The following is a 26,722-nucleotide window of genomic DNA, read 5'->3' as shown; positions in this document are numbered from 1 at the left end:
AGTATTTTCCTTTGAGAGCCATATTTATCTTCTGAACAGGATCTCTCTAGCAACATGATATATCCAGAGTGCCGGATCACATGGCCCCACAGTCCAGTCTCCCTGGAGTTCTTGTTGCCAGAGAGACCGATGAAGTACAGAGTAGACTGAGGGGTAGGGGGTCAAATGTTGAGGGGTGATGTATTTAGGAGAGGTGCTGAGTTGTATATGTACATCAGAACAGCACGTTCTATAAGCAGCTCTTTCTGGCTGTTTCTTGTGTCTTATACCAATAATTCTAATGAAAAGTTTGTGTGCCAAATCTCCCACAGCCATCGGTGTGGACTGCCTTGCATGCCAATTGTTGACAAGCATGTTTGTGTGCCTGTGAGTTTGTGTTGTGCTGGGAGCAGGGAGGGGATAAATTTAGCGCTTTAGCCCCAGACTGGAGGCAGTAGCCCTTTATCCTGCACTGTCCTACTTAACAGAGTGCTGCTCTTTGCTTCCGCCTGCCACGGCGCACCAGGGCTCACACATTCACCTCTCAACGTCGGGCCAAAACAATAGAGGAAGAATGTGCTCAGCCACATAACACACAGTCATGCAGAAAAGCGCAGTCGCCTATGTTTATGCAGGCCTAAGTGTTATTGTATAACTATGTTTGCATTCAATCATAACCATTCACTCTTAGAATATGAGCTGCTGCACACTGGCCTCATTTAATAACAGCTTGATTGTTAATGACACTTTCCATCAGACATCAACAACAAGCAGACTACAGATATTTAAATACAGCGAGTAGTAATCTAACACTCTGCTGATTGCAGCACTGCTGGAGCATGCTGTAGATCTTGTAAATGCTGCTTAAACACAGACATGCATACCAAGCAGATAAAAAGAAACAAATGTGCCTTTTGTCCTGATCAAATTAAGACATCAAAGATTTAACGTTCCTACGAATTTTGGTAATGCAGCCAATTAGGAACAAGTCAACAAGTTAGTATGCCTTAAACTGACCAATAGAGCACACGCATCCCACCTCACCCTGGAAACACACGATCCCAGGGTGCATTTCCCTGCTGCCATGACAACCAAGAGGAGCTCTTCCTTGCTCCCTCCCTCCCATCCACCCTCCCTTGTGTTCTCTCTCTCTCTCTCTCTCTCTCTGTTTCCTGAAGCCAGTCTACCTAGCAGCAAAAGCTTCTCAGAAACAACCAGGCAGCACAACTTGGAGCCGCCTGCGCTCCAGACAAAGAGAATTACTGTCAGCTGTACCAACACATACTGCTGCATTAGCTGGTAATGTTGAAAACACAAGGATCTGAACAATCAATATGCGCTGATTTTTTAATAGATTTTTTTGTTCAAGTGTTCTCAATACTTTATTTTAACCTTAATCCAAGAATATTTATTTGTCTTGCAGAGCCATTTAGATGATATTTTCTCAGAAAAATACAGCTAATCCTTCATAATATCTTGTTCAGGAAAGGAGGAAATATGGGCAAATGGAGGCACCAGAGGAGGTTATCACTATTAAAGATTCTGGAAATTCAGATTGCTGCCTGCTGCTTACCACACACATCAGACTAAAAATGAGAAAGGAGGGAGGGAGGAGAGATGATGTAAGCATTTCAACACAGGCTGAGGTCTGAGGTTATGAACAATGTCAGCTAGCAACAGCCTGCACCAACTGGAGACTCTAGATGCAGCACGGGAGCCATGCAATGATCCGAGGGCTATTCGATGTTTCTCATATGCAAATTTGATCTGACCTTCCCACCAACAATTATTATAGTATTTTCTATTTTTAGCTTTTAAAAAAGTCTATGTAACAACGTATGTGAAAGTTCATGATCAACTGGGGCAGCAACACATTTCGTGATCAATTAACCTGATAATTTTTATGATCAGTTAATTATTTGTGTACCCTCACTAATCTGACACAGATCCATATTATTAGATTACAAAGGCAGAATTTAATGCAGACTTCCAAATCTTCTGAGAAATCTTAAATAGACATAAATGGACACTTGTTCCAAATCTGAAAAATGCTCTAAATAACATACAATTAGGGCTGGGTTTTATGGAACAAAATCCTATCACGATATTTCATATCAGTCGATATCGATAGTTGATATATCATGATATAAATCAAATAACTATTTCTAACTATTTAAAGGTTCCTTTTTACTCCTATGTGGGATGTGAAGATATTATTTGTTTTCTGTCAGAAGTTAAACATATGAAATGTACTACAGACCTTGTAGGACTGTATTTCAAATAAATAAAATTATTATATAATAAACTAAAATCTTAATTCTGACCAGTCAGAAGCTTCAAGTGTTACAGGAGAACGCAAACAAATCGACAACTAAATTCTTTGGTCAATTACAAAAAAATAAAATAGGTAATATAAAAATTCTCAATTCTGACCAGTCAAAAGCGCAGTGCTCACTTCTCTACTTCTTGTCGGACTTCAAATAGCCAAAATATCCCCACATTACAGAATTCCTCTGCCCTTTCTTCTCAACAATGTCCTCGTCTTTTGAGCCTTGGGCTGTGTCCATTGGAGTGTCTTCTTCTGGGGCTGCTATCGCTCGTGTTAACATTTTCTGCCAACGTACTGGTGGCCAAAACAATCGCGTATGCTTACATTTAAGACAGCTGCATCACCTACTCTGTGTGTGTGTTAACCTAGCTTCATGTGACTGTAACTATTCCAGCAACGTGATTGACTCGGCACAGCGCTATTCTCATTATCATTGGCTGTTCGTGTTGTCTCTCGAAACATGGATAGAATGAGTTCTATCAACCATGTCTTATATTTTTATTGAGGAAAAGTTATTTTGCAATACTTATCGTTATCGTTTCATTGCCCAGCCCTACATATAATTAATGCTATCAATGGCTAAGATGTTGTGTTTGGTAAGCTCATTAACTAGTATTGGATTAATAAAGACCTTCGCACATAACCAATTTAGATATCACTTTTAGATAAAAAGGTCAGACCAATGATTGGGGAAGCTGTATCAGATATTAAGTGGTGGAAATCTTAAGACGTTTGAAGAGTTGAGAATTACTTTGATCCCGTGGCAGAGATTTGTTTAGATATTTACACAACTTTTCTAAACTCTTAGAAAGTTTTCAAATAGAAATAAAAAAGGAAAATTGAGATAAGAAAATAACTTGAATCTACTTGAAAATGGGAAGCTGAAACAAAAGCAGGTCACTTGGAAAGAAGCATGTACTGGAGAGAATACAAATGGGAAATGATCACTACATTCTTCAGAAGCCAGAAATGATAGGACAAGAGGGCCAAACACATCCAAATGGGCCAAATGGTGAAACGTGCATATCTGTGTATTCTGGTCCTGGTTTAACTGCATTCTGGAGAAAGGTATTAGACCAGACAGGACAGTCCACAAGACTTCACAGTGTACGGTCAGAGGGAAGAAATACCTTTTAAATATGTAACTTATTTTAATGTGTATAAACATTTGATGGCTGAAACCAAAACCCCCCAATTCCAACTCATGAATCCAAAACACATGTCAGATCAAACAATGAGCCCTGTGACATGTACGTTTTGTAAGGAGCGTCTTGCTCAATACTTGACTATATTGTAAACAAATGCTATACAATTTAAGCTGCTGCTGATTAAACTATGCAAGTAAAGTGAAACATTATCAATTTCCATTAACTGTGTTGTTTTGTCTTCAAACCACAAACCCCATAATTGGCTGTGATGTTACAAGAAGGAGATGTTTCCACATTAGAAAAGCTTTTACCAATGTTCTTAACATTAGTCTTAGCCCTAAATTCATTTGTAAACGAACAGACAAAAATGTCTGAAAATATACTTGTGTATCAGGTGCTATTTGCCACCAACTCCCTCAACGCCCATCATGTCATTTACTGAGTTTTCCATCAGCACTTAAACAACCACCCTAGTCCAACTCAGGTTTCTTGTAATAAATAAATTCAAAACTGTGGAAAAAGTCTTAGAGTGTAAGAGAGGTAATGATGGTTATAAGAAAAGTCAGTGCTTTGTAAGCTGTGTGGCATTCCCCAATTCAAATGTTTGTATTACTATGACTCGACATATTAAACTCACTTCCATAACACAAATATATTTTTTGGTCTCAAAGCAAAGAAAATATGGCATTTTCCTCCAAATTGCAAGTCTATTTATGATTAAGAAGAGGAGATGCTACAAACAGTGGCTGACCTACTTGATAAAAGGTGAACAACATACTTACAGTCAGACAAGGAGCAAAAACTGTAAACTAATCAATTTAGAGCATGTTTTGACTTGAAGGATGGAAGAAAAAGAATCAAAGAGATGCATAAAACAACACATTAGTCAATAAATGCAGTTTTCAATGAGCAATGAGACTTGGAATCCCCCAGAAATTTTCAGTCCTACTCACTATAGAATCAGTCAGCCGCTGAGAATGATGCCAGCACAGACGTAAAAGCCACCATCACACCACCCATGAGGATAAAGTCTCCCGATAGGCAAACACAGAGCTCTCTGTGGCTGTACCAGCAGGACACACCTGAGGAGCTCCACAGTGACGAGACACAAAGGAAGCTCAAAACACAAAGGATCACACAAAAGCATAAGAGAGGACTGAGGACCAAGCATTACCTCTGACATGAAAACTAACATTATGTGAGACATTTAATAAATTACAAACACCACAGTCCTGAATCAGTAACTGCTCAAAAACAGCTTCGCTGACATTTGGGGTCTGGGAGCAGTAGCCACATAAAATAAATAAATAAATAAATAAATAAACAAATAATAATAATAAAAAACAGAAAACAGGGCCAGTGAATTTCTGTCAAAGGCTTGTGGTGCTTTGTTTGTCAGAATTTCTAGCGTGGCTGGGACACAGTGGAACACACCAAAGGGAGAGGAAAAACATCCTTGACGACAACTGAAATTCAGGGTGGTTGCACCACTATTTATAACCTGCCCAGTCTGCTCTGTGACAGCAGAGGGTGAAGAGAGAGAGAGAGAAAGTGGGACGCAAGAGAAAGAAGAGCGGGAGCGAGCCAGACACAGAGGCAGCGGGTGGCCTGCGAATTCCAGTGCAGGGGAAAAGACCATTGTTTTCTTTTCTGTTTTTCCATGACTAAGGCTCTGTTTGAATAGCATACTGGGAAAAGAAGCAATAGATCCAAAAACAAGGCGTGAATATAGCATAAAAAGTGAAGTGAATACTTCTGCTGTATTCATTTGTCTATTCTTTAGTCTTTTTCTGCCAGCAAAGTGAAGGTCCAAGATACTTGTCCTGAGAGATGCCGCCAACTCAAGCAAGCCCCAGAAAGAATCCCTCTTAAAGTGATTTGCCAAACACACTGTGTCAATGATAAAGATATGCTGACAGCAGGTAGCAAAGTTCTAGTAAATTCTAACCTGAACAGAACAAGTGACTTGAAAAATAATACATACACAAGATTATGCCACCATGTAGTCGCCACGGTCACCTGACCCAAGAATTTGGCAACAATACCAAAAACAATTAGTCAACAACAGTGGAACGTGAGCAGCCTATACTATATGTGGGATCAGGGTGAGGTAGGACAAGTCAGGGAGTTGATAGGCATGTATGGCAAAAAATGCTGCGGTCATCTTGGCTACCTGCTTCTGTACCTCTTATCAATAAACCCAGACACTGAAGGCAAGAAATTCAGCACAGCAGATAGCTAAGTGGAGGCGGAGGATGTCTCAGTCATACAGAAGTACACTCAGAGCAAGTGAAGAGCCAGGAGACAGAATGCGCAGTTAGAACAACAGCACCAAGTCTTCCCTAAAACTCACTTCACACTAAACAATGTACACTGCACAGCTGAAACATACGATCAAGTTAGAGGCCATTCCAGAAATTTTTGAACCATCAACATGATACATAAAAATTGCTCAAACACTTTCCATTAAAAGACTGTAAAGCACACTGCAAACAAGTAATCCAAAACTTCCAAGAACAGCATAGTTTCTTTATCAGCAACACTCTACAGCTGGATGAAAAGCATTTGAAACCTCTATTAACACCATGAAGACAACTGAATGCGCAAGCCCTGCGCATGGTTTATAGCTCGCAGATTCAGAAGGACACATACACGACATCATAGAGTAATATCACATTATTCTACCCACCATCGAATGGCAGTAACAAATGGACACAATACTGAAATTTAAGTACTCGAGTTTGGATCAGTGGAAAAAAGATCAGGAGATTCTCGGTGCAATACATGCTATTGAACATCTACCCCAGTCTGAAGCAGCCCAATGAATGTGTGTATTTATGTCGGTGGGACTAGAACCCTTGGCTGTGGAAATGTTGGTTTAATAGCCTAACAGCCACTGAATAACACATCAACACTATGAGCCTATGTATTGAGCACTGAGCTGCACCAGACCACATCACAGCTGGAAACAATAGACATAGCATACAGGGGGCAAGAGTGACAAAAAGAGTCAAGAAAAAACCCCTCTCCTCAGTGAAGGTCGATGCCCTGAGCATAAAGGAGAGACAACCTGCACAAAAACAAGTGGAGCCAGCATACCTCTTGTTGATGGGCTTCTCATCTTTCTCATAGGGTTTGACAAACCACTTGCCGATGCGGACAAAGCTGCGGTTCATGAGGCAGCGCTCCAGCAGGTTGTGGATGGCTTTGAACAGCAGGGTGCGACACTCGTAGGAAAGGCCGTTATCCCACACCCCATCTTCCTCAGCTGGTAAGAGAGGAGAGAGAGAGAGCAGTGAGCAGAGTTGAAAGCTTTCAGAGATTTCATCCCACTTTTATAAACCACTAAGAACTGAGTAATGCCAATGTTGACAGTGCAAAAAGTCAATTTTCTATTACAGTGAGAACGGTGGAGGCAAACAACACATAAGCCTTTCACATGATCAGGTACACCCTCTAATAGAGATGATTAATAGTCTCTGAAAGATGAAGTGTAGAAGCACCAACTGTCATAACAAATATAACGGTGGCGTTACTTTGTATCATCATATGACTCTTCAATATTAAACAGGCTTTATCATCACGTATTACCTTGCTCAAAGATCAACAAATTATCCAGAGAATGTCTCACTGGATAAAATGTTTATATATGTGTGATTATGCATAATGATTTTTAAAAGAGGTATTTTCATTTTCAAAAAAATTGCCAGAATTCCAACCTACAGTAAGTCTACAGTAAGACACTGAGCCTCATTGCATTAGTTCACTCATATAGATGCTATTATGATTCCCTTTGCCATTCCAGTCTGACACGAACACCAACAAAAATGTATGCAGCTGTGAGTAATTATGTCTATTCAAAAACACAGGCCTTCAGTGTGCACAACATCTTACTCTGTGCATAATCACAGAAGGGAAACTGTGACACACATCTAATGAGTGCGATGGGCCATCTTCTAGGACTTCATAGTTAACACTGAACACCCAGGTACAGAAATTTCACATATCCTGGAAGGCAAAAACATTGAGTAAAATAAAAACTGGAATTTGAGGAGCATAGTACATAAAGAGGACAAACTGAAATTGTAAATGCAAACAATGTGTGCTCAGTGTGAATAAAAGGGGTTATGCGGAAACCTGCTGCTGCTTCTTTTAGGCTGTGGAGGTTTCAGGTGCTTTCTGCTCATGCACTTGTTGAGTTGGTTAGGAACAAAATGGACACACAAAAATCACACCTTAAGTTTTGGTTTCCAAAGTGGGTGGGTGGGGGGAAGATTTTGGTTTCATCATGTTTCAACAGGTTTTAAGCTCTTTTTAGGACCATGAGCAACAGACTTCAGACTTTGTTTTAAGTTCATGCTGGCCAGAAAAAAATATTATTATACCAAGGGAAATAAGTCCAGGTATTACTAGCAAAGAAATTGAATTTATTAATGTTCACTGAAAATGACCATACAGAAAATTGTGCATGCAAGAGTATTTGAGTGCGTGTCTCTCTCTCTCTCTTTCAATGACCTGGTGGCATAGTTTGCATTAGAGGTATTGGCTCTATGTTGGTTTTGTTTCCCAATAACATTTTGGCAAAACTGAGATTATTGCTTTTTAGAATGCGAGACTTCCCAAGGACTTGCAGAAAACTTGCAGAAGGGTAAAGCACTCATATTTGCAAAGTGTCAGTAAGTGACCTTCAGCAAAAACATGCAGAAGAAGAAATATTAGATTGTTGCTCACTTATTCATACAAGTTTTTCTGCACGTCTTAATGATTCTGGTAACACATCTGCCTACTGCTGTGTAATATTACAATATATATTGTAGTGCAACATATACCTGTTTACCATAGGATAATGTTCCATTTGTTTAAATCATAATTTTAACGTGTGGGCTACTGAGCTCAGCTAATGTAACTGCAGCAATGCTACTGCTTTGCGATAGTATTTTTACATCACCTGCAAGGACAGCACCGCTAGGGGAGCATGGATGTAGACACCATTGCAGACGGAGAGAGCACAGTGGAACCCAAAGAGGAATTAGTGCAGAGAAGGGGAACTCTGTTACGTTATTGTTACTGTATTTACTTTATTTCTTTGCACATCTATTTACTTGAAACTGACCGCACCACCAGATATTTTAAATGGAATTTGTCCCTTTGAAATTTGTGTGTGTGTGTGTGTGGGGGGGGGGGTTGTTTTGTTTTGTTTATATAAAATATGTGTTTTATAAATTAAAGGAGAAAAGACAAGAGACTCTGCCATTCATTTCATGTCATATATATAATTTAAAGAAGAAAAAAAAATACGATTCTTGGCTATATATCGTTATGGGGATATAAAATGACCTCTATCAGGATATAAACTTGTCCATATCAAGCACAGCACTACATCTGTCTCAGAAATCCTTGGTGGTGACAGCACTTCTACAACTACGTCAACACCATGGGGACAAGGACTTGCACCTTTTTCTAATTTCCCTCCAGTACAGATAGGCTAAAATGCCTATGTCGCCAATGAAATACCCCGTTTGATGTAGTCCAGGGCTGAAACTATTAAATAATTTGACGGGGGAAAAAAAAAAAAAAAAACTGATAGAGGCATTTTTTTCCTTGAATCAAAACTTCCTTTAATTAATTTCATTTGCATTATACAACATGTTCAGCTTGTGTCTTACACTGATTGTTGTTACTGACACGTTTCCAAATTCAGTGAAGTGATCATAGCTTAGATGGCGCAAAGCCAAGAAATGACACCAAAGAAAATGTCATATGTGTTGGACCAGTTTGAGTTGCAAAAAACACAAGGACACTATGCACACAATTATACACTGAACACATTAAATGTTCACAACGGCTATAATTCACTAGGAAACTATGATGCTTGCTAATAGGAAGTGATAGGGGATGGCTAACCATACTAGCATTGTATGACTGAAAGAGAACAACTGGCACTGACAAATCTCTTAGGTAGAACTTACACTTTTCCACACATGTCAAGTGTTCAACAGTAATCAGCCTGTTCAGAGTCACAACACTGTTAACAGTTTGGTTCATGTGTGCTGAACTGATACAACTCACTTATCCTCACGTACTGAGCTGTTCAGGATAAAGCTATGTACACTTGGACCTATCAAAGTTGCTTTCTGAATCACATACTGTGCTGTCCTGAATGCTGGTGTAATCTCATTAACAGCCACTGCTCACATCTTACAGCACTTAAGCTCCTTTCAGTCAAGTCTACAGCAAACATCACCCCAAGTGTGCTGTCTGCATGAGAAGACACAAAATAAACACTGGATGTGACCCACTCTTCATGTCAGCTTGACGTGCACCAGCTAGATATGAGCCAGCCCAGAGCCAACTTAATCAAATTTTATTGAATTATTAACCTATGGTTTACTTCTGTGATGCATAAGGCAGGGAAATTTATTCTCAAATCAGATGACTTTCAGGCTATCAAAATAGGAAATTACATTGATTTCCTTATTTGAATTGGAAATATTGTGTATCACTCTAGCAGGTTGGTAAAGTTTGGTCAAAGACACACTAAGTGCTTTCACACATTTCCAGATTTGAAGCAAATAACCAACTATGTAGCCAGGGTGCAATTATAATATAAAAGTAGGATTGTCAATTTTAATGTCACAAAGTAAAAAAAATAAAATAAAATCAAAAGAGGTATCCCAACCACATTAATCCCCTTCAAAATTCGACATTCTAGAAGTATCACGTTCAGCTGGCTTTTATAACATCCCACCCAACCCAAAGAAAACAAACCAATGTTGTGTTCAAGAAACTATTGTGGTGCTGTATGCACAGGTCAAGTTTCTTTTCTTGCTTTAAAAAAAAAAAAAAACAAGTCTGTTTTGATTGATTTAGCAGTTGGTCTGGACACACTAAGAAACATGGCAGGAAAAGCAGCAAAAAAATAAACACACAAAAGCCCATGCCACTAATGCACTGACAGCACATTAGGAGAAATTACAGAGAAGAATGAAGTATGACATGACATTGAAAAATTATTTGTGCAAATCGTAATGCAGAAGTAGATGATCAGTGAAGCTGATAGCACATGAAAGATGGGAGAAGCTGCAAGGCTGGAATCTAATGCAAGAAAAAGTTCAAACCAGTTTGCATTTACACTTGCAATCCCGCTTTAGTCCTCTGTTGATGACGCCAAGTCCTGCAGAAACCTCCCTCCACCTACTTTTACATCGTGCGCTACCACCACGGCGATCCCATCTGCTTTTAGCCGAGACCACATCTGCCCCATTGCCTCCTCCGCTCTGTTGCCTGTTCCTCCTCAGTCTCTCCCTCTAGCGCCAAGCAACTCTAAAACAGGCGTCTGGTTTACATCAAACCTTCCTAACAACCTCATGTTCATCATGCAATGCCTGCTTCAACACTCCCATTTCAGACATACACAGACTGAAACACAATGTTCTAAGTTAAATCTACTGTTCCAGGGTAAACAATTGAACACTCCCTGAAATTGGAAAACTATTTTCACAACAAAAATCTAATTAATCAGATTGGGCTCTCCGTGCAGAATCCTAAGTGCTAAGACTCCACCTGCTACAGCAGCAGTGCAACAACTCTAAACTGGGTTCAGGGGGAGGAACAACATAGATACCCCAACCCCCCCCACAAAAAAAAATTCCAACCTTAAATTAAACCCAGATTTGTTTTTTGTTTTTTTTTGCACTTGTCTAGTGAGCGAGAGAAGCCCCCTGGCTTTCCAACTTAATTCATATCTCAAAAATATCTAACATCTAAAAGAGCAGTGTATCAGAAGTTAATTCTAAATGACTTTTCTTTCAAGTAATATTTAAATATAGTCTGCAAATGCCATTGCACATTGAAAAGCAGTGGGTGATAACTCAAACAATAGGACACTGGTCTGTGTGGAGAACTGTTCATTCATCATAAATAGGTCAGGCATCATGGTCAAACTGTAAAATAGCTAAAAAGAAACTCTTCAAACACAGCCAATTCCCAGTCAAACTATATTATTGTACTATCTTGTTATTTCATTGTCTCTAATGTGTGATGTAAATAATGAAAACATCACAAATTTCCTCAGAGGCATTCACTTTAAATTGCTTGTGTTATCCTATAAATAGTCCCATCTCCAGTGATATTCAGTTTACTATAATTTATGATAGTAAGCATAAAAATTTAAAAAACACCCCCAGGACCTGACGTATCAGATGTTCTATAAGTCTGACTAGAAAAGATGAATTCATGTCCGGTGTGTGTGCACAGTATGTGTAGGGAGGCAGTGCTGCAGAGTGAGGTGGACAGTAAACAGGGCCAAAGATGAGTTGCCTCATTTAGACAAAGATTTATGTGCTCAGCTGATGATTAGGACACTTTCATGTCTCACATGTAGCAGGATCACATGAGTTGACCTTTAAAAGAGCTCCCAGGCGGGTGCACAGCAACTCTATTTAGGATACTCACATCTATCTCTCGTAAGGAAACGTCTTTGTTGACATGAAAACACACAACATCAACCTTTCTTTGACACCAAGATAGGTTGCAGTATTAGATTTGTGCGTTTATCAAAAATGCACATCCATACTCAAAATGGCAAAGTACCACATGGGTATTTTAAGGGACCACATAAAATTTGGAAAGTGCCTCCCCCCCAACCCAAGTCTTCTGTGTGTAAGCAATTAGAGCAGCACTCGGTCATTAAACAGCAGGATTAATGCCTTGTGATCTACTGTGCTCAAGGGGATTCTACCAAGCCTGGCCAGAAGGTTTTCTCCTCTCCTCCACATCCTACTCATTTGCAAGGAGGGAGAGAGGGAGACAGAACCAGTAGTGCTCTGTAAAGTCTCCATTACTAATTAATGAATATTTCTTGAGCAGAGAGGGAAAAGAGAGATAGATAGAGAGGAGCGGGAGACTGCACCCATGGGCCAGAGCTGCATGCATGGCCGAGTTCCTGCACTGTGCCAGCCAATGGAGATCCATCAGTGAGCGCAAGAGAGGGAGCTGGAGCAGGAGGGAAAAGAAGAAAGCAGAGAGTGGTTCACAGGCAGGAGATTAGCCCTGGAAAATTGATCCCCAAGCACAAAAGCCATTGGCCTCCACTACTTTTTCCTCCTAAGAGCTGGTCTGGGTTTATCTATTCATCATTCCCTGTGTTGCACACTAAAATTTAAAACCATTTTGAAGGAGAAAAAGAAAAACCACCATAAATCCAAAGCCAAGCTTAACCATGTGTATCACTGACTAATTATCTTTCATCTAAAGCCATGTGATTCCAGTGTGTATTCCAAACAACCCTTAAATATAAATGGGCATTTTCAGCCAATGGCATTTATGACTAAAGAGTAATTAGTTTCCTACCCCAATGATGTTTTTAAGGAAGTTTTGTTTTTTAATTATTTAAGCCATTGCCAGGACTTGTGGACATTTTACTCTCCACTCTACAAGTTTCTACAGCTTAAATGTGGAGATTTCAAAATTCACTGTGACTTTCACAGGCTGTCCAAGTCAATAACATTTGGAAACTCTAAAGAGTGAGTGGCATTTCTCCTTTCTGAATCCTTGCCTGGGGCACACACTGAGCTACAGTGCTACAATGCAATGGGCCTTACATCATTGTGGAGCTGAATTTGTATCACAGCCATTTTTGTGTCATCACTCCTGTCACAATTCAACAGAACAAATACGCCCATACAGTCATTAAAATAAGTGCATAGTCAGATCGTCACAAACAGATTGCCAGTTTGCCGCTGTCACAGGCAAATATGATCCTACAATCTTTTTGTATCGAAATGGGTGCTTATGGTGGTGGCGGGGGGTATTGATGTTTGTCAAGCCAATGGAACTAAGTACCGGTAAGCAGCTCCAATCAAATAAACACAATGTATTGAAATTATTACAGTTGATCACTTAAAAATCAAAGATGATGACTTCAGATTACCCAGAAGTGAGTTTTAATCTATGTGCATCACATCAGCATGCCATGCAACCAATGAATGATTTGACTACTTCTCAATGAATGTACAAGTCACATATGATAAAGATATGTTTACTTCTCAAAGACTTTGCTTGAATTCATCTGCAGCAGTTTCATCCGTAATTTTACCGTAAATTTATTTATTTGGAATTACAAACTGCTTTCTGTATGGGATGCAAGAAGGCAGGAAAAGTGTTTGGGGTTTACAGACAGCAGAAAACTGATCCATCCCTTCTCACTACACATTCGCTAATGATCAAGCTTGTGCCACGAAAATGTGTCATCTTCTCAGAACAACAATATCCTGCTAATACCTGTGCAGGTTTTTCCCACCATCTAACCATCAATAACACCCCCCACTTGTTATGGATATTTGTTGTCATTAGACTTATTAGAAGCTGTTTTCTTCTTTCAGATACAAAGGTTGTTCAGTACAGATTGTTTTCAAACAAAGACAAAAAAAAATAGACTCCAACACAACATTCACAGACTACTGATACGTGCCCTTTGGAACTGGATAAGTTGCCCTGAGGTGCAAAGGCAGGTTGTTTTTGCAATGGGCATGGAAGACAGCAGTAAACCAAGAACAGTAAAAAAAAAAAAAAAAAAAAAAAAAAAAAAAAAAAACTCTGAATTTAGCAAAGCTGGAACCACCAGCAGACGATCCCTGTGAAAACAAAAATGCTACTAAATGCAGCTTTTCACTCAACAGTTTAGGATGTGTTCATCCTCAACTGGTGGAAGAGATGGACATTTTAAATGCAAACACCCCCCCAACTTATCTCCTTGCCATTCTCTGTAGATCAGACAAAGTAGCTAGTAAAGAATAGATATGTGAGCTCCAGGAACCACACTGAATATTGCTCATAACCTGTTCTGGACAGCAGATGACCAATGGCCCTTTAAACCTTCCTATTAACAGTTAGCAGTGCAATATGCAGCCCACCACATGTGTCACATGCAGCGAAGGGAGCGGTGAGGGAGGGGAAAAACAAGGAGGGGATGGGGAATGTGGTGAAGTGAAAGCCGGAATGGGATTTGCGGTGCAGGGGAAAAGGTCCAGGGCAAACTAGTAAGAATTTAGAAGAAATGTCCCACAGAAAAATTACCCTCACATACAGACATATATTCCTAAATTCAAAAAGAAAAGATCAGTAGGTCTTCAAGAGGAGGAAAAGGCGGTCATTTATCTTTTGCTTTAGATGCCCCTAGTCAGAAGACTCCACCAGCTTTTGAGGGGAGAGGACGATGAAGAGAGTATAGGATTTGCATAAGAACACATGCCTGTCGTCAACCACTGGGAGGGGGGAGGGGGGCCATTTAATTCAGCAACAGCATTCTCTTCTTGGGAATAATTTCTCTGCATGGCCAGGGGAAGATTAGAATTGGTTTTCCCGTTGTGTTACGAGTGAGTCGGGTTGTCCAACAGCGTAGAAAAGGGGCTTGGTGGTTTGTTACCCTTACATTTCTTCAATGGTGATTAAGTGTCAGGCGGCGTTAAAAGATCCCTCAAGTTTTCCGCCCTTCACGACTCTCATCTCTGTTGCTCACTCCTTCTCCCCTCATCTCCCTGGAGAGAAGGGATTACTGGCACACTGGTATACAGAAATGGCACTTCTTCAAAATTAAAAGACTTTCACAGGCCGCTAATCTAATGAGGATGGAAGAGGGTTGGGGCGGACACACAGGCGCTATTTCAACTGCTGAAATGAAAAGAAAAGAGAGGATTTTCATGTTTACCGCCAACATTGCACTAAAGACTAAACAGAAGCAGTAAAGACTGAACGAAAAGAAAGCTTTTTTACAATTCCCAAGACAAACTAGGACCAAAGGCAAAAAATTACATCAAACTGATGGCAAAAAGAGAGTGGCAGTTAAAAAGGTGACAACATTTGTGGCATTCCAGTTGAGTGCATGGGTTGGGCTGGTCCCGCTACAGTCTGAACTGCCAATTCTACCCGTTATTTGTCGATTCACACTTCTACAGGCAAAGCACCTAGGAGAGTCCAGACATAAAGCAGGTGTCAATCATCATCCAGCGCACGCACGTGCAGTGATCAATGCTACGGCTCAGGACCCAGAGCGCTTATCATTCTCTATTGTGTCAGCATTGGACAGATTCCCACGTTCCCAGTTTAACAGTGTGGAATTTGGGGCCTTGGAAGGACTTAGAAGTCCATTGCATTGAAAATCTCCAGGCAGGCCAGACTCACAGGATGACAAATACGAGCAGTTCCTTACATTGCTCCATCTGAGTCTCAGATGTAATATCAGGTCTGAGGGCACACCATTCAAAACAGACTGATCAGCAGCTGCAGATCAGAGATTGCAAGGGAGGAGGAGAGAAAGTAACCCTCCGGCTGACTTTATATCCATCTAGAGAGGCTGCCCTGCTCCATTTCACTGGAAGAGCCCTGCAGGAGCTACAGAAGGGGGAAAGGCTCAGAAACGAGAAGACACTTTCCACAAGAGAGTAGGGCTCAGCGGCTTCCAAAACAGGAAACACAGATTATGACACCACCCATCTGGGAGCCATTCACACTGAGACACAGCTGAGTCAGGGTGCAAAACACTTGAGGAACATGGGGGAGGGGTGGGGAATGTGAAATATCTCATCAGGTGAACAGGATGCAAGTCTCTGTGACTGTCCATGGGGACACAGAGGAAGAGATGCACTGCACCACAGTGTCTAATTAAACATTCAGGTAACAACATCTCAAACAAGACCCACCACAGATCCCACAAATTTGTGATTTAGCATTTTATGTTCAAAAACATGGAGGCAAAATATGGTGCAGATTTACTGGTCAATATTCAATTATTCAATTTTGGAACATATGTTTTATCCCTCTAAAGCCTGTGTAAGATCCCAGCAGGGACAACAACAATTTCCAAAAATAGATTCTCCATATCACCCCCCCACTTGAAATGTAGCACAGTCCATTAGAGGGCTTGAGCCTGACGCTTCAGGTTATTACCAGGACCTGTTAGGCCTGAATGAGTTGCCCATTGTAGCCTTTAGCTCCCATTTTGAGTCCCCTTCAGGCACAGTGTCCTATAATGAAGGAGGGTCACACACAGGCTGTGCTTGGCTCAGATTCCAAAGTTCAATCTACATGGCAGAGAGCATGAATAAAGATGGCCTTTTCCCCATCTTCCACCACTAATGTCACTGTTACTGAGGAGAGAAAAGAAGAAAGTGGGGGTGGATGCATTTGCCTCGTTTCTGCATGAATGCTCCTACACGCTGTGTTTCTTGATCGTGTTATGATAGGCCTGAACTCAGATTCTTATACCTTCTTTCCTTCTCATTCATCCACAGCAGAGTGGTGACGTGTGACTTTAGCCCACTTGTTCTACTTCACCAAAATAAAATGCGAGGCGCTGAATCATCTGCCATAGGGCAGCAGACACTTAGATTTGATAATCCTCTCTGTGACACATCCAATAATAACACAGCATGATGCCCCATGTGGCCAGGGAGAAGGAGTTTTCCTGCAAGTTTTGGCAGTACCAGCCTTGCTGGCCAGCTGATCAGTCAGAAGAGGCCAAGGGGAGAGCTTTAGGGAGATTATTAAGACTTTCCTGACGTTCTTACTTACAGTGTGCTTTCTCTGCCTACCTGACAGTCAAGGAGTGGAATCTGTATCATTTTCCTTTGTACAACCAACAACATATCTTGACCAAGAGATCTATGTTCAAGTGGCTCTATTACAAAAGCTGTGAGCTCTTTCCACTTCCTGTTATCTTTTGCAGCCATCATTCTTTAAGCTATATATCCTTGAGTGGATCCAACAAAAGATGCATTGGCAGTGGAGAAGAACATATTATCTAAGTAAGTGACTCAGAAAAATAGGATGGCAAGTCTATCTCTCACTTTCTTTAATAATTTAAAGAGATACCCAAACAACTGGAACAACTAACTTGGCTGACTATCTGCCTATCTTGGTCAATACTGCTGCAACTACTGTTATAATAACAGAACCAGCACTATGTCAGAGAGCCCCGTTTCCCTGAACTGAATCACTGAATGTCCACAAGCACCCTGGATGTTGTTGCGTTGCTTACCCCGACCTCTGACCTTCCCGTACTAGGGAAGAAAATATATATCTGCATAGCTTAATAAAACATAATTTTCTTTTCCACTTTACATGCCTTTATGTATATACCAAGGATATCCCACCTGCAAGCTCATGGTGTATGAGATCTGAGAAATTCGGATCTTCCCCCCACCAGAACAGCCAAAGCTCCCTCCGACCCTGCCGCTGACTCCGCCGCCACACGCTTAGCACATCCGCCTTCAGGCAGCGGCTGAAGCTGCATAGGATGGGATCCTCCTCCGTCACCGGGAAGAGGATGGGCGCAGAGGTGGGACCCTGCCACACAAATTTCTTCCATTTGATCCCTGTCAAGTCAGCCTGCAAGATAAAACAAGTATGTATTAGAGTGTGCATTTGCTACTTTAAGATCCACTTAGCATCTTGGAATGTGTACATCATGATCATTGTTTAAAGACTAAGTACCTAAAACTTCTCTTTAAACTCTAACCCCTAAAAAAAAAAAAAAAAAAAACACAAAACAAAACAAAAAGGTGGGGGGGGAGAACAAGTGTTTTTTTCTGGATTGTGCATTTGTGCTTTCAACATCATTGTGAACATGTTCAAAACACAAATAGGGAAGAAAGTACTACTAGTAACTGTGGTCTTACCACCTTAATCCTCATTATTGGGGAGTATTGGGGGTGTGTAGATGCTTTGCCTTTCTATAAACACTGTCTGGCTTTTATAGAGAGAGCAAAACACACAGGAAAAAGCCTCACACGCAGTAAATCACTGGCAGGGTTATTAAGTGTTAAAGCAGGAGCATTCCACACTACTGGTAGCCACCACTGCTGCTTATCAGCTATGCACCCACCAATCCCTGTCTACCTAAACACATGCATGCATACAAATATTAATGACGATGAAACACTCACATGGACACACACAGTGGCTTAGAGCATACACCCACATTTCAGCTGGCAATCTCAGTCCTCTATCTATCCTTGTACACAGTTCAAGTAATCTGCATGAACATGAACTGCTCATTTCCATGCCGTTTTGTCCTGTTGCACTCAAGCTGAGTTGGCAAGCTGTCCTTCTGTATATTCAACCAATTAATCCATCACAATTCAGGGGATATCTTAACTCGTGTGCAGATGCGCTGAGCCTGAACAAGTGATTACCCGCGGTTGTGGCGGTGGTCTTTCGCCTGGCTAGGGATAAGCTAGGAGATTTGTGGAGTTATTTGTGATGGTGTGTGGTGAGGTTTGGGTGTGGGATGGGGACTCTCAAAACAGAGCATTTTGTGGCATCAGCTGGAGCAGAGCTTGAGCACAACAAGTTAGCAAGCCCTAAGACACAGCAACTAATACAGGTCATTGAAAAAAACTGAGATTAAGAATACTTTTTGTGATATTTATGGCTCTTGTACATGTCCAAAGGAAATATATTATTGGGATACAGGTTGGGATGGTATTCTGCATACATAACCACCGTGTGCTTCATCAATAAATAGAAATCATGTGTTCAATTTGTTCTCCAGCACAAACTCGGGAGGAAATAATTGTCCAGCAAATATACAAAAGCCCAAGGTTGCACTATAGTAGCAACACAACATAACAGAGAAGTTGTTAGGACACATGATAAAAACGTCACCAGCTCTGATAAAAAAATGTGGCTTGTTAGGAATTCAAAAGCTGCTGTGCATGCAGAGGTGCAACCAGCACAGTTAGGTCTGTGTGTAACTATATAGCTGCAGCAGTCAGGCTTCTCCTTCCTGCTGGAGTGTGAAGCACTACATTACACCTGCATCTTACTCGGAAACATCTGTGCACACAATGCAAAGGGAGGGAGGGGACAACGGTTAACTGTGAAACCAGATCATGAGAGGCACAGATAGGCAATTAGCAAAAGGAACAGCACCATCATCTTACTGACCATGGCCAGTCTCCAGTGGTATTATGTGCTTCACTGTATGAAAGGTTTTGTTCAAGAGTACCATCCAGATTTTATTATAGGCCTCCGCTCCTTATAGATATTGGTTTCACACTTTCAGACACGATTATGTGCTGCACTCAAACAGCCAGGCATCAAGCTGGTCACAAGGTGCTGATCCTTAAGTTAGAATTACATAAACAAATCAGTTTCGGTAACTGCTAACTTGCGGTAAAAATTTTTTTCATTATCCAAATTTGCCCACATTTTCTGAAACAGCTGTCATGAATTCATCTTTAAGGTTAACCTCAACTCCTCTGAGTCAGCCTAACTGTAACCAAGCACCACTAAATAGAGCAGAGATATACAAGACCATTGCTCTCACAGGCCACATCGAACAATCAACAAAGTGACAACTGCAAAACCATTGCATTTGCTATAACATTTGGTCTAATAAAAAAAAAAAAAAAAATCTCCAGTATTTCAGTAGGATTTTGCTGTACATAAAATATATACAAAGAGAGGCTTTATTTTCCAAATATCCTACTCATCAACCACGAAAAAGGGAAATGAAAGCTGCTTTCTATCCTGCTGTTCATCAATAACATTCAAGCACTATAATTTGACAATAATTGTTGGTCATAAACAACTAAACAATTAATTGATTAGTCCAAAAAAATATATTCATTAATAATCACTTATCTGCGATTTTTTTTTTGTTGTTGTTTTTTTAGATGCTAGTTAGAATCTTCCTCACCCGACAATTTATGCATGAATAACCACAAAAGCCATGTGTGATCAAGAGAGAGTTAAATGGTTGAATAACACTCAGCCTAAAAGCAGCTAACTTCTAAACTGACACATGCAAAAACAGTGACATGCTTCTAGTTGTTATCTACAGTTAGTGCAGTGCAACTGTGCACACATGGAAAAGTGAGCTGACTGACTATAGACTGCTGAAACTTTGACCTGGTTCATCTCAAGTTTGGCTCTTGTAGTAGCACTCGCAGCTAACACGCTGATTAATGCTGCTGCGCTGTTAATGTGTCAATGAAATACAACAGCCTACAAGAGCAGAAGAAGAAGGCCTGAGTCTTCATCTTACATTACAGAGCCATTCATAACCTTTTTTTTTTGTTCAACAGTTCTGTTACTATTAGAATATTTTCATCTATGGTGCAGTTTCACTGCCAAGAAGGGGGCTGAATACATTAGGAATCTCTCATTTAGAATATATTCCACACAAAAAGCCCTCAGTACACCAACTGTGGTCTACAGGGCATGTATAACCAAAGACTGCATGTTACCATCAATAGGCAATTATCCTCAGAACATTTAATGTTTATTACTTTAACGCTATATCTGATATCTTCATCCTCAATGCCAAACTTAATCATTAACAGCCACAATTCAATATTATTACTCTGCAATTAATGATCACAACAATGGCATCTTTCACAATATTAACCTTAATTTAACAGACACTTGAGGAAGAAAAAACAATCTGCTTTGATGAGATGCAATTTTTACAATATTTAACACTTCACTGTTTTTGTTAATTATATTCTGCAAGGATGACTACAACAGCATGTAAACACAACACTGATCATGAGCATCATAACTGCCCTGAACAAGAAGCTGGGACACACTCCTACTTCCGATGGCACACTTTAGATTTGTTGGGAATAAAACATGGTTGAACACCTGACCAATACACAATGAGAAGTCCACTGTACAAGTCTCAACAAGAGACAATAATCCAATTTAAACTCTAACACAGAGCTGAGCCGAAGATGTAGATGAACAACAAAGACAATGAATCACACAATATCAAACAGGTGCATCGCTGGTTGAGATGGACATGTTATGGGTTCTGTTATAATGCGGTTTCAGTTTCATAATTGATTGCCTGTCATTTAGCTTAAATGTACAGATACCTTATTGCCTAGATACATGTTCAGTTAGATAAGAACTTGTGTGTGTGAAACAAAGGCAAATACAGTGTGTCATTACATCTGTGTTTCTGGCAGGGGACAGGGTAATGTTAATGAGTTGGAAAACACAAAATAAGGATGCATAACTGACGCAGAGAATACATGAACTCATTAGCAACGAACCAGTGTTTGCCCTCCAACAAAATCAAGATGGACAAAGCAATTTGTACATCATATATAGAGATGTCTATACAATACAGGGACTAAGAGTGTCTGTAATAGACATATGAACATAAGGTTTTCTCCCAATGCCGTTGGCTGAAGAAAAGAGCCATTCAAAAGTTTGTCACAGGCAGCACAGACAATTTATGCAGCACATAATATTGACCATCTGCATTGTAGCGTTAAAGTGTTTGCTTAAATTTCAAGCCATCTTCTTTTTTTTTTTTCATTGATTGTTCAACAGCACTTCAACAAAAAGAGTTCCAGTGAGCAGTTGACCTCAATACTGCATGGATGTGTTGACACGGTGGACTTAAACTGGGTCCACGTTGAAACTTCATCAAGTTTTTAATAGTCTTTATTGACTCCAAGGTGAGCTGATTTTACCCTTTCTATACAGAGCCTAAAACCGCAAGGCTGATGGGAGCAGTGATCAGTTTGGACCTGCAGCTGTGGAGCCGAGTGTTCTCTTTAAACCTGATGAGCTTATCAGACAATAAAGGGGTGTAATCAGTTTCAAAGAAACAGGACTCTTCCTGGGGAACTTCAAGCAGAATCTGTTTTGTTTACACACAAAGTGAGCCAAGAATTTGTGCTGCTGATTCATAATAGAAGTAACTAAGACTAGTAGCTAGACTGATAAATTGTTTATGTAATCTATAAGTCTGCAAATGATATAATAAAGCCAAGTCTCCCTGCAGAAATACTTAACGTTTATCTTTAACTTTGAAAATTGATGACATTAGGGATGTTTGTTTAGCACTGCTGAGTGGTAACAGTGTGGGAAAAAAAGACTGACTGGATGTGTTTTAAGAAAGACTCGCCTTCCAGATGACAAACAACACAACACATCTTGTACAACTTTATCACATCAGAACACCTCATTCATTGTGAAGTTGAGCACTATTTCAGCTTTGAACGTGATTTTAAAGTTCTTTACTTGTGAAAAAAGCACTGGCTATAGCTGCACAGATGTGCAGCAGGATCAATCATTTTGGAATTAAACTCGTGTTCAACAGCATTTGCAATAACATTTAAAAGTTAGAACTTACACTACAGGCAGCCTGCTTATACTTTTTTTTTTTTTACTACTTTTGTTATCATGATTGTCCTGAGTCAGAGATGGTGTAGAATACATGCAATAGTGTATTAAACCAAACTGTGGGTTCAACCTTATCCCTGCTTCAGACAAGAATATTTACTTGTCCTTAAATATTCTGAGTTTGAAGAGGCACCACTGAATAGCCCCTCTGTCAAAGACCAGACACATCAGTACTTCACTCGTCTCCTCATCAACAATAAAACAGAGACAGACTGCTCTATCAAGGATAAATGTGCCTTCTGCAGTTGTTCTGTCTGTCCTTTCAAAATAAATTAGAGGCAGCCTGTGTGCAAAAACAGTGGGCGCCAAGAATATCTGTGTATTTCCTTCAAACTTGGGTTACACATACAGGCTGTGGGCATGAATGTGCCTAACACGCTCACTGTGAATCTGCAGTTACTCTCTCTTTCTGTGTCTTCGTAAATGCTCAGGTACATGAGCAACTGCTTAGAAAATGTCTTGGCACAACGAGCGATGTGGGTCATTAGAAGTTTTAGCTTTCATGTACCAATGCCAAAAATTACACTGCTGCTGTGGGAGGGAATCTAAGGCCAAAGACACCGGATATGGGCAATAAGTTTTCCTGAGGTGATGCATACTTAAGGGGTGACGACCCCTGATTTTGCCGGCTGCTCACCTTCCCTCCGGCCACTTAGGATTGTGTGTCTCAGCAGAGAACACTGTGTTCAAACAGCTGCCTTCCTTCCTTTCAAGATATGAAACAAGCAACAGGTGAAGCTGTTCAAATAAAGTTAGAGATGCTCTGGGTTTTCCTGTGTCACCTTTATCATTCAGTTAAGTCTATCATGCAGCAAACATGAAACTAACTAGTGTGTCTTCACATTTTCAGTTGGCTAGAATGCAAATTCAACAAGTTTCATTTGTACTAGTTCATACACACTTCTTTCTGATTTATGCACTTTCACAGCAGTTTGAACCTAAACTCCCGACACTGAAACATATATCAACCCAATAAGCAAAGCTCAAATTAAACCAGCTACATAGATGTCTAACAACGTATGAGTAGATACGCTGAACTTCCTCTCCAAGTTAATTCAAACAGGCCCACTTCAAAATACAAAAAGAGTATGCAACAAGTAGTGTCATACACTAGTGAAGATTATCCTCTGAAAAATGAAGGGGAGAAAAAGGGCCACAATGTGTTCACATTCTTTCTCCATAAAGCCACAAAGTGGAGTCTGTTCAGTGAGTGAGTCATAACAGCAGTGGTGTTATGCTTAGTCTCACTGTGCGGGAAAATGTCAGCCAGACAGGCACAGCACCACAACTACCAGCCACCACCTCGCCTGTCCACTGCAGCCAACAGTGCCTTCAAGCGCTGTCGTAAACATTATAATTACAAGTTCAGCACACACTATCGACCAAAAAGTGTAGTATTCAGAGAGTGGGGATTTTCTGCAATGAAATGTTAGCATTAGGGGGCGGAAGGCTTGGGAGCTGTGTCAGTTTGTGATATAAAAAGGGGTAGTAATTCCCTAAGTTGTTATTAGATTCAATGTCAATATTCCATTCAATGCATTTACACTCTCCCTCCTCATTTAACGCTTTCACCTAAATCTATTAACAAATCAATTTACAGTCTACACACGCTGTTGTCTTTTATTTTTGGTGCTGCAACAAAAACTGACATTTAATCCATTTCTAAAATTCTAATCCCCAAAAGAGTTACCTTTCATAACTTGACAAATTGTATCAACAACTTCCAATTATGAATGCAAGATGTTAAAATGAGCACACCAAGGTAGCATTATAGGTCTCAGCTAGCTAATGAGTGAAACTGTAGTTAAGCCTGCTGACAAGCCAATTAACTGCAACAACAAACACACACAGACTGTGTTCCTGATTATCCACCAGAGGAGGGACTGAACACCCAGACTTTGCCTTTACATCTGATCTGGACTGGACTGCACTCTGAACACTCACTGTGCTAGTTATCTCGGAGGGGATTTAAATAATACCTCTGAACTTAACGCGGGTAGCACCACAACCACAACTATTTAGGGGTAATAGCAACTCCCCACATCTGACATGCTAAGTGGAGACAGACATTCAGAGGCAGACAAACAGGTAAACACATTACACACCTCACCTATAACAGCAGAAAGTGCAGCTCAGATATGCAGCTACCTTGATGTTTGCAATGCATGCCAGAAATTATATAAATCAGCCTGGGGCCTGTGCCCTAGTTGGGGGGGGGGGATACTACCAAATGAAGTCTACTAAAAAAAACAAGATGATGACGTGTTAACGTTTGCAAAGTAATATTCAATCTTGTTGCTAAACAGAGCTTTCTAGGCAAAAGCCATAACGGGGGAGGCTGCACTTATCGACAAGCTGTGTGAGTTAGGCAATTGATATCTGTTCATCCAGGAGCTGTCAGTGTTGTGAAGTGAAAAAAAAACCTACAGTCAGCAGTAACATCCCCACGTTTTCCCAGTGATTTAACTCCAGGCTACAGACTCAAGTGCATGAAGTGTTTGGTTTACCGGGCACCGCTTGATAAGACATAGTGGAAATGTAATGAGAACGAGATAGCAAGTTAATAATAAACAAGGTACCGAGGCAAGGAGGAGAAAGTGCCACAGTAACTCACTCACTGGGAGCACAGTCGGGTTTCTGGCAGTAAAATTCACAACATTTCTTTCCATGCTAACAGGCGATATGTTGCCATGTCTGTCCTGAGATGTGGAGTAAGCCAAGCTTTATAAACGAGTGGCGTTAACCTCAATTGTTTTGGTTCGCCTGAGGGGAAATGGAAATTCGGTTTTCCAAAACATATAAGGTGTTATTAGAAGGCGCTTTTTACAACAAAGTGTCAACGTGTTTGGAGAAGGATACATGGTAACGTTAGCGGAGTGGGACACCTCGTCCTGAAAAGATGTCAGCTCGACAGGCCATAAGCCTAGCTAAGCTACTATCAACTGATGCCTCAGTGGCTAGCGTTAGCTTAGCTCCTGTTCAGCTAGTTAAAAATGGCTGCTTTCCTTTAGTTTTAAATCTCTTACCAGACAGAATAGATTGGAATGGCAATCCTCCAAGCTGGCCCCGTTTGGTACAAAACAAGAACTCATCCTTCTTCACTGCGAGATCCAACTCTCCATCATTTCACTTCCCGGGAAATAAAGAACAATTTGCGGATTTGTGTTTTCTATGATGTGCAGGCTTAATCAATCAGAAATATTTTTTGTAACATTTGGCTGGAGGATAGTTAATTCAACAACCTTCCGATTGCAGTTCCCCCCGCCGGAGCTAAAAGCGGATAAAAGAGACCGTGCAGTCTTTATGTCGACATCTCGAAAGCACACAGTGAAAACATATTCAAGGAAGAGACAAATGTTCATAAAACAAAAAGAAAGGGAGAGAAAAGGAGAGCAAAGAAGCAACTCTCCCCCTCCCCCTTAGCCCTAAAACGGTCTCTGCTTTAAAAAACAAAAACGTCCTGTCTTACTCCTCCATCGCAAAATTCAGTCTAAAAACGACATACATCTTGTAAAAAACCCTCGAAATCTGCCATCGGCCTATATTTTAACGATTATTTCGATCATTTTTTCTGCCTCGGTTCCTGTTGGTTTCCATTTGAATTCATGGATTCCTTTCTTTAATGGCGGCCACAGGGACAACTCTGCCTTCCACAGCCTATTGGCTCATTCGTGGTCAAAGCTCTGTCAAGTTCTCCGCAGACAGACAGAAATATATCAGACCGCAGGCGACGTTTCCGGCAGAGTAAAAGTACACAGTGGTGTTTTCCCTTAGTCTACTCATTACTATGAATGCAGTTGTAGGGAAAACAATGGCCGTGGTTTACATTTAATATCAGAATTATATATTATCTGCTCTGAACATACCGCCTGTCATGAAAGGATGCTACATCAGGTTGTGCTGGTGTTATTATCACTAAATGATTTATTTTGGCAGTCCGCACAGCAGCTTCCGCCTATGAGCACAGATACCTTGACAGTGTCGTGGTCATGAGGGCTGTAATAACACAAGACTGATAGGTATTGCCGCTAGGCCAAGCGCAAGTGGCGCTACTGAGCAACAGATT

At 40.6% G+C, this 26,722-nt stretch overlaps 1 protein-coding gene across 2 annotated transcripts in view; it reads right to left on the bottom strand.

The window, feature by feature from the left end:
• Positions 1-26,279, bottom strand: part of med13a (mediator complex subunit 13a) — a 71,294-nt gene extending 45,015 nt beyond the window's left edge. The window contains exons 1-3 of one of the 2 annotated variants that reach the window (XM_029519298.1): positions 25,683-26,279; positions 17,607-17,841; positions 6,556-6,724 (exon numbers count right to left, since the gene is read on the bottom strand). In XM_029519298.1, coding sequence (XP_029375158.1) covers positions 6,556-6,724; positions 17,607-17,841; positions 25,683-25,748 — 470 coding nt within the window. In that variant the 5' untranslated portion in view covers positions 25,749-26,279. The remainder of the gene's footprint in view (positions 1-6,555; positions 6,725-17,606; positions 17,842-25,682) is intronic. The other variant, XM_029519297.1, reaches the window with a different exon arrangement.
• Positions 26,280-26,722: the final 443 nt, after the last annotated feature.

This window comes from Echeneis naucrates, chromosome 14 (assembly GCF_900963305.1).
Source record: "Echeneis naucrates chromosome 14, fEcheNa1.1, whole genome shotgun sequence".
In the NCBI taxonomy this organism is placed as follows: domain Eukaryota; kingdom Metazoa; phylum Chordata; class Actinopteri; order Carangiformes; family Echeneidae; genus Echeneis; species Echeneis naucrates.
This window is presented reverse-complemented; position numbering and strand designations above follow the sequence as displayed.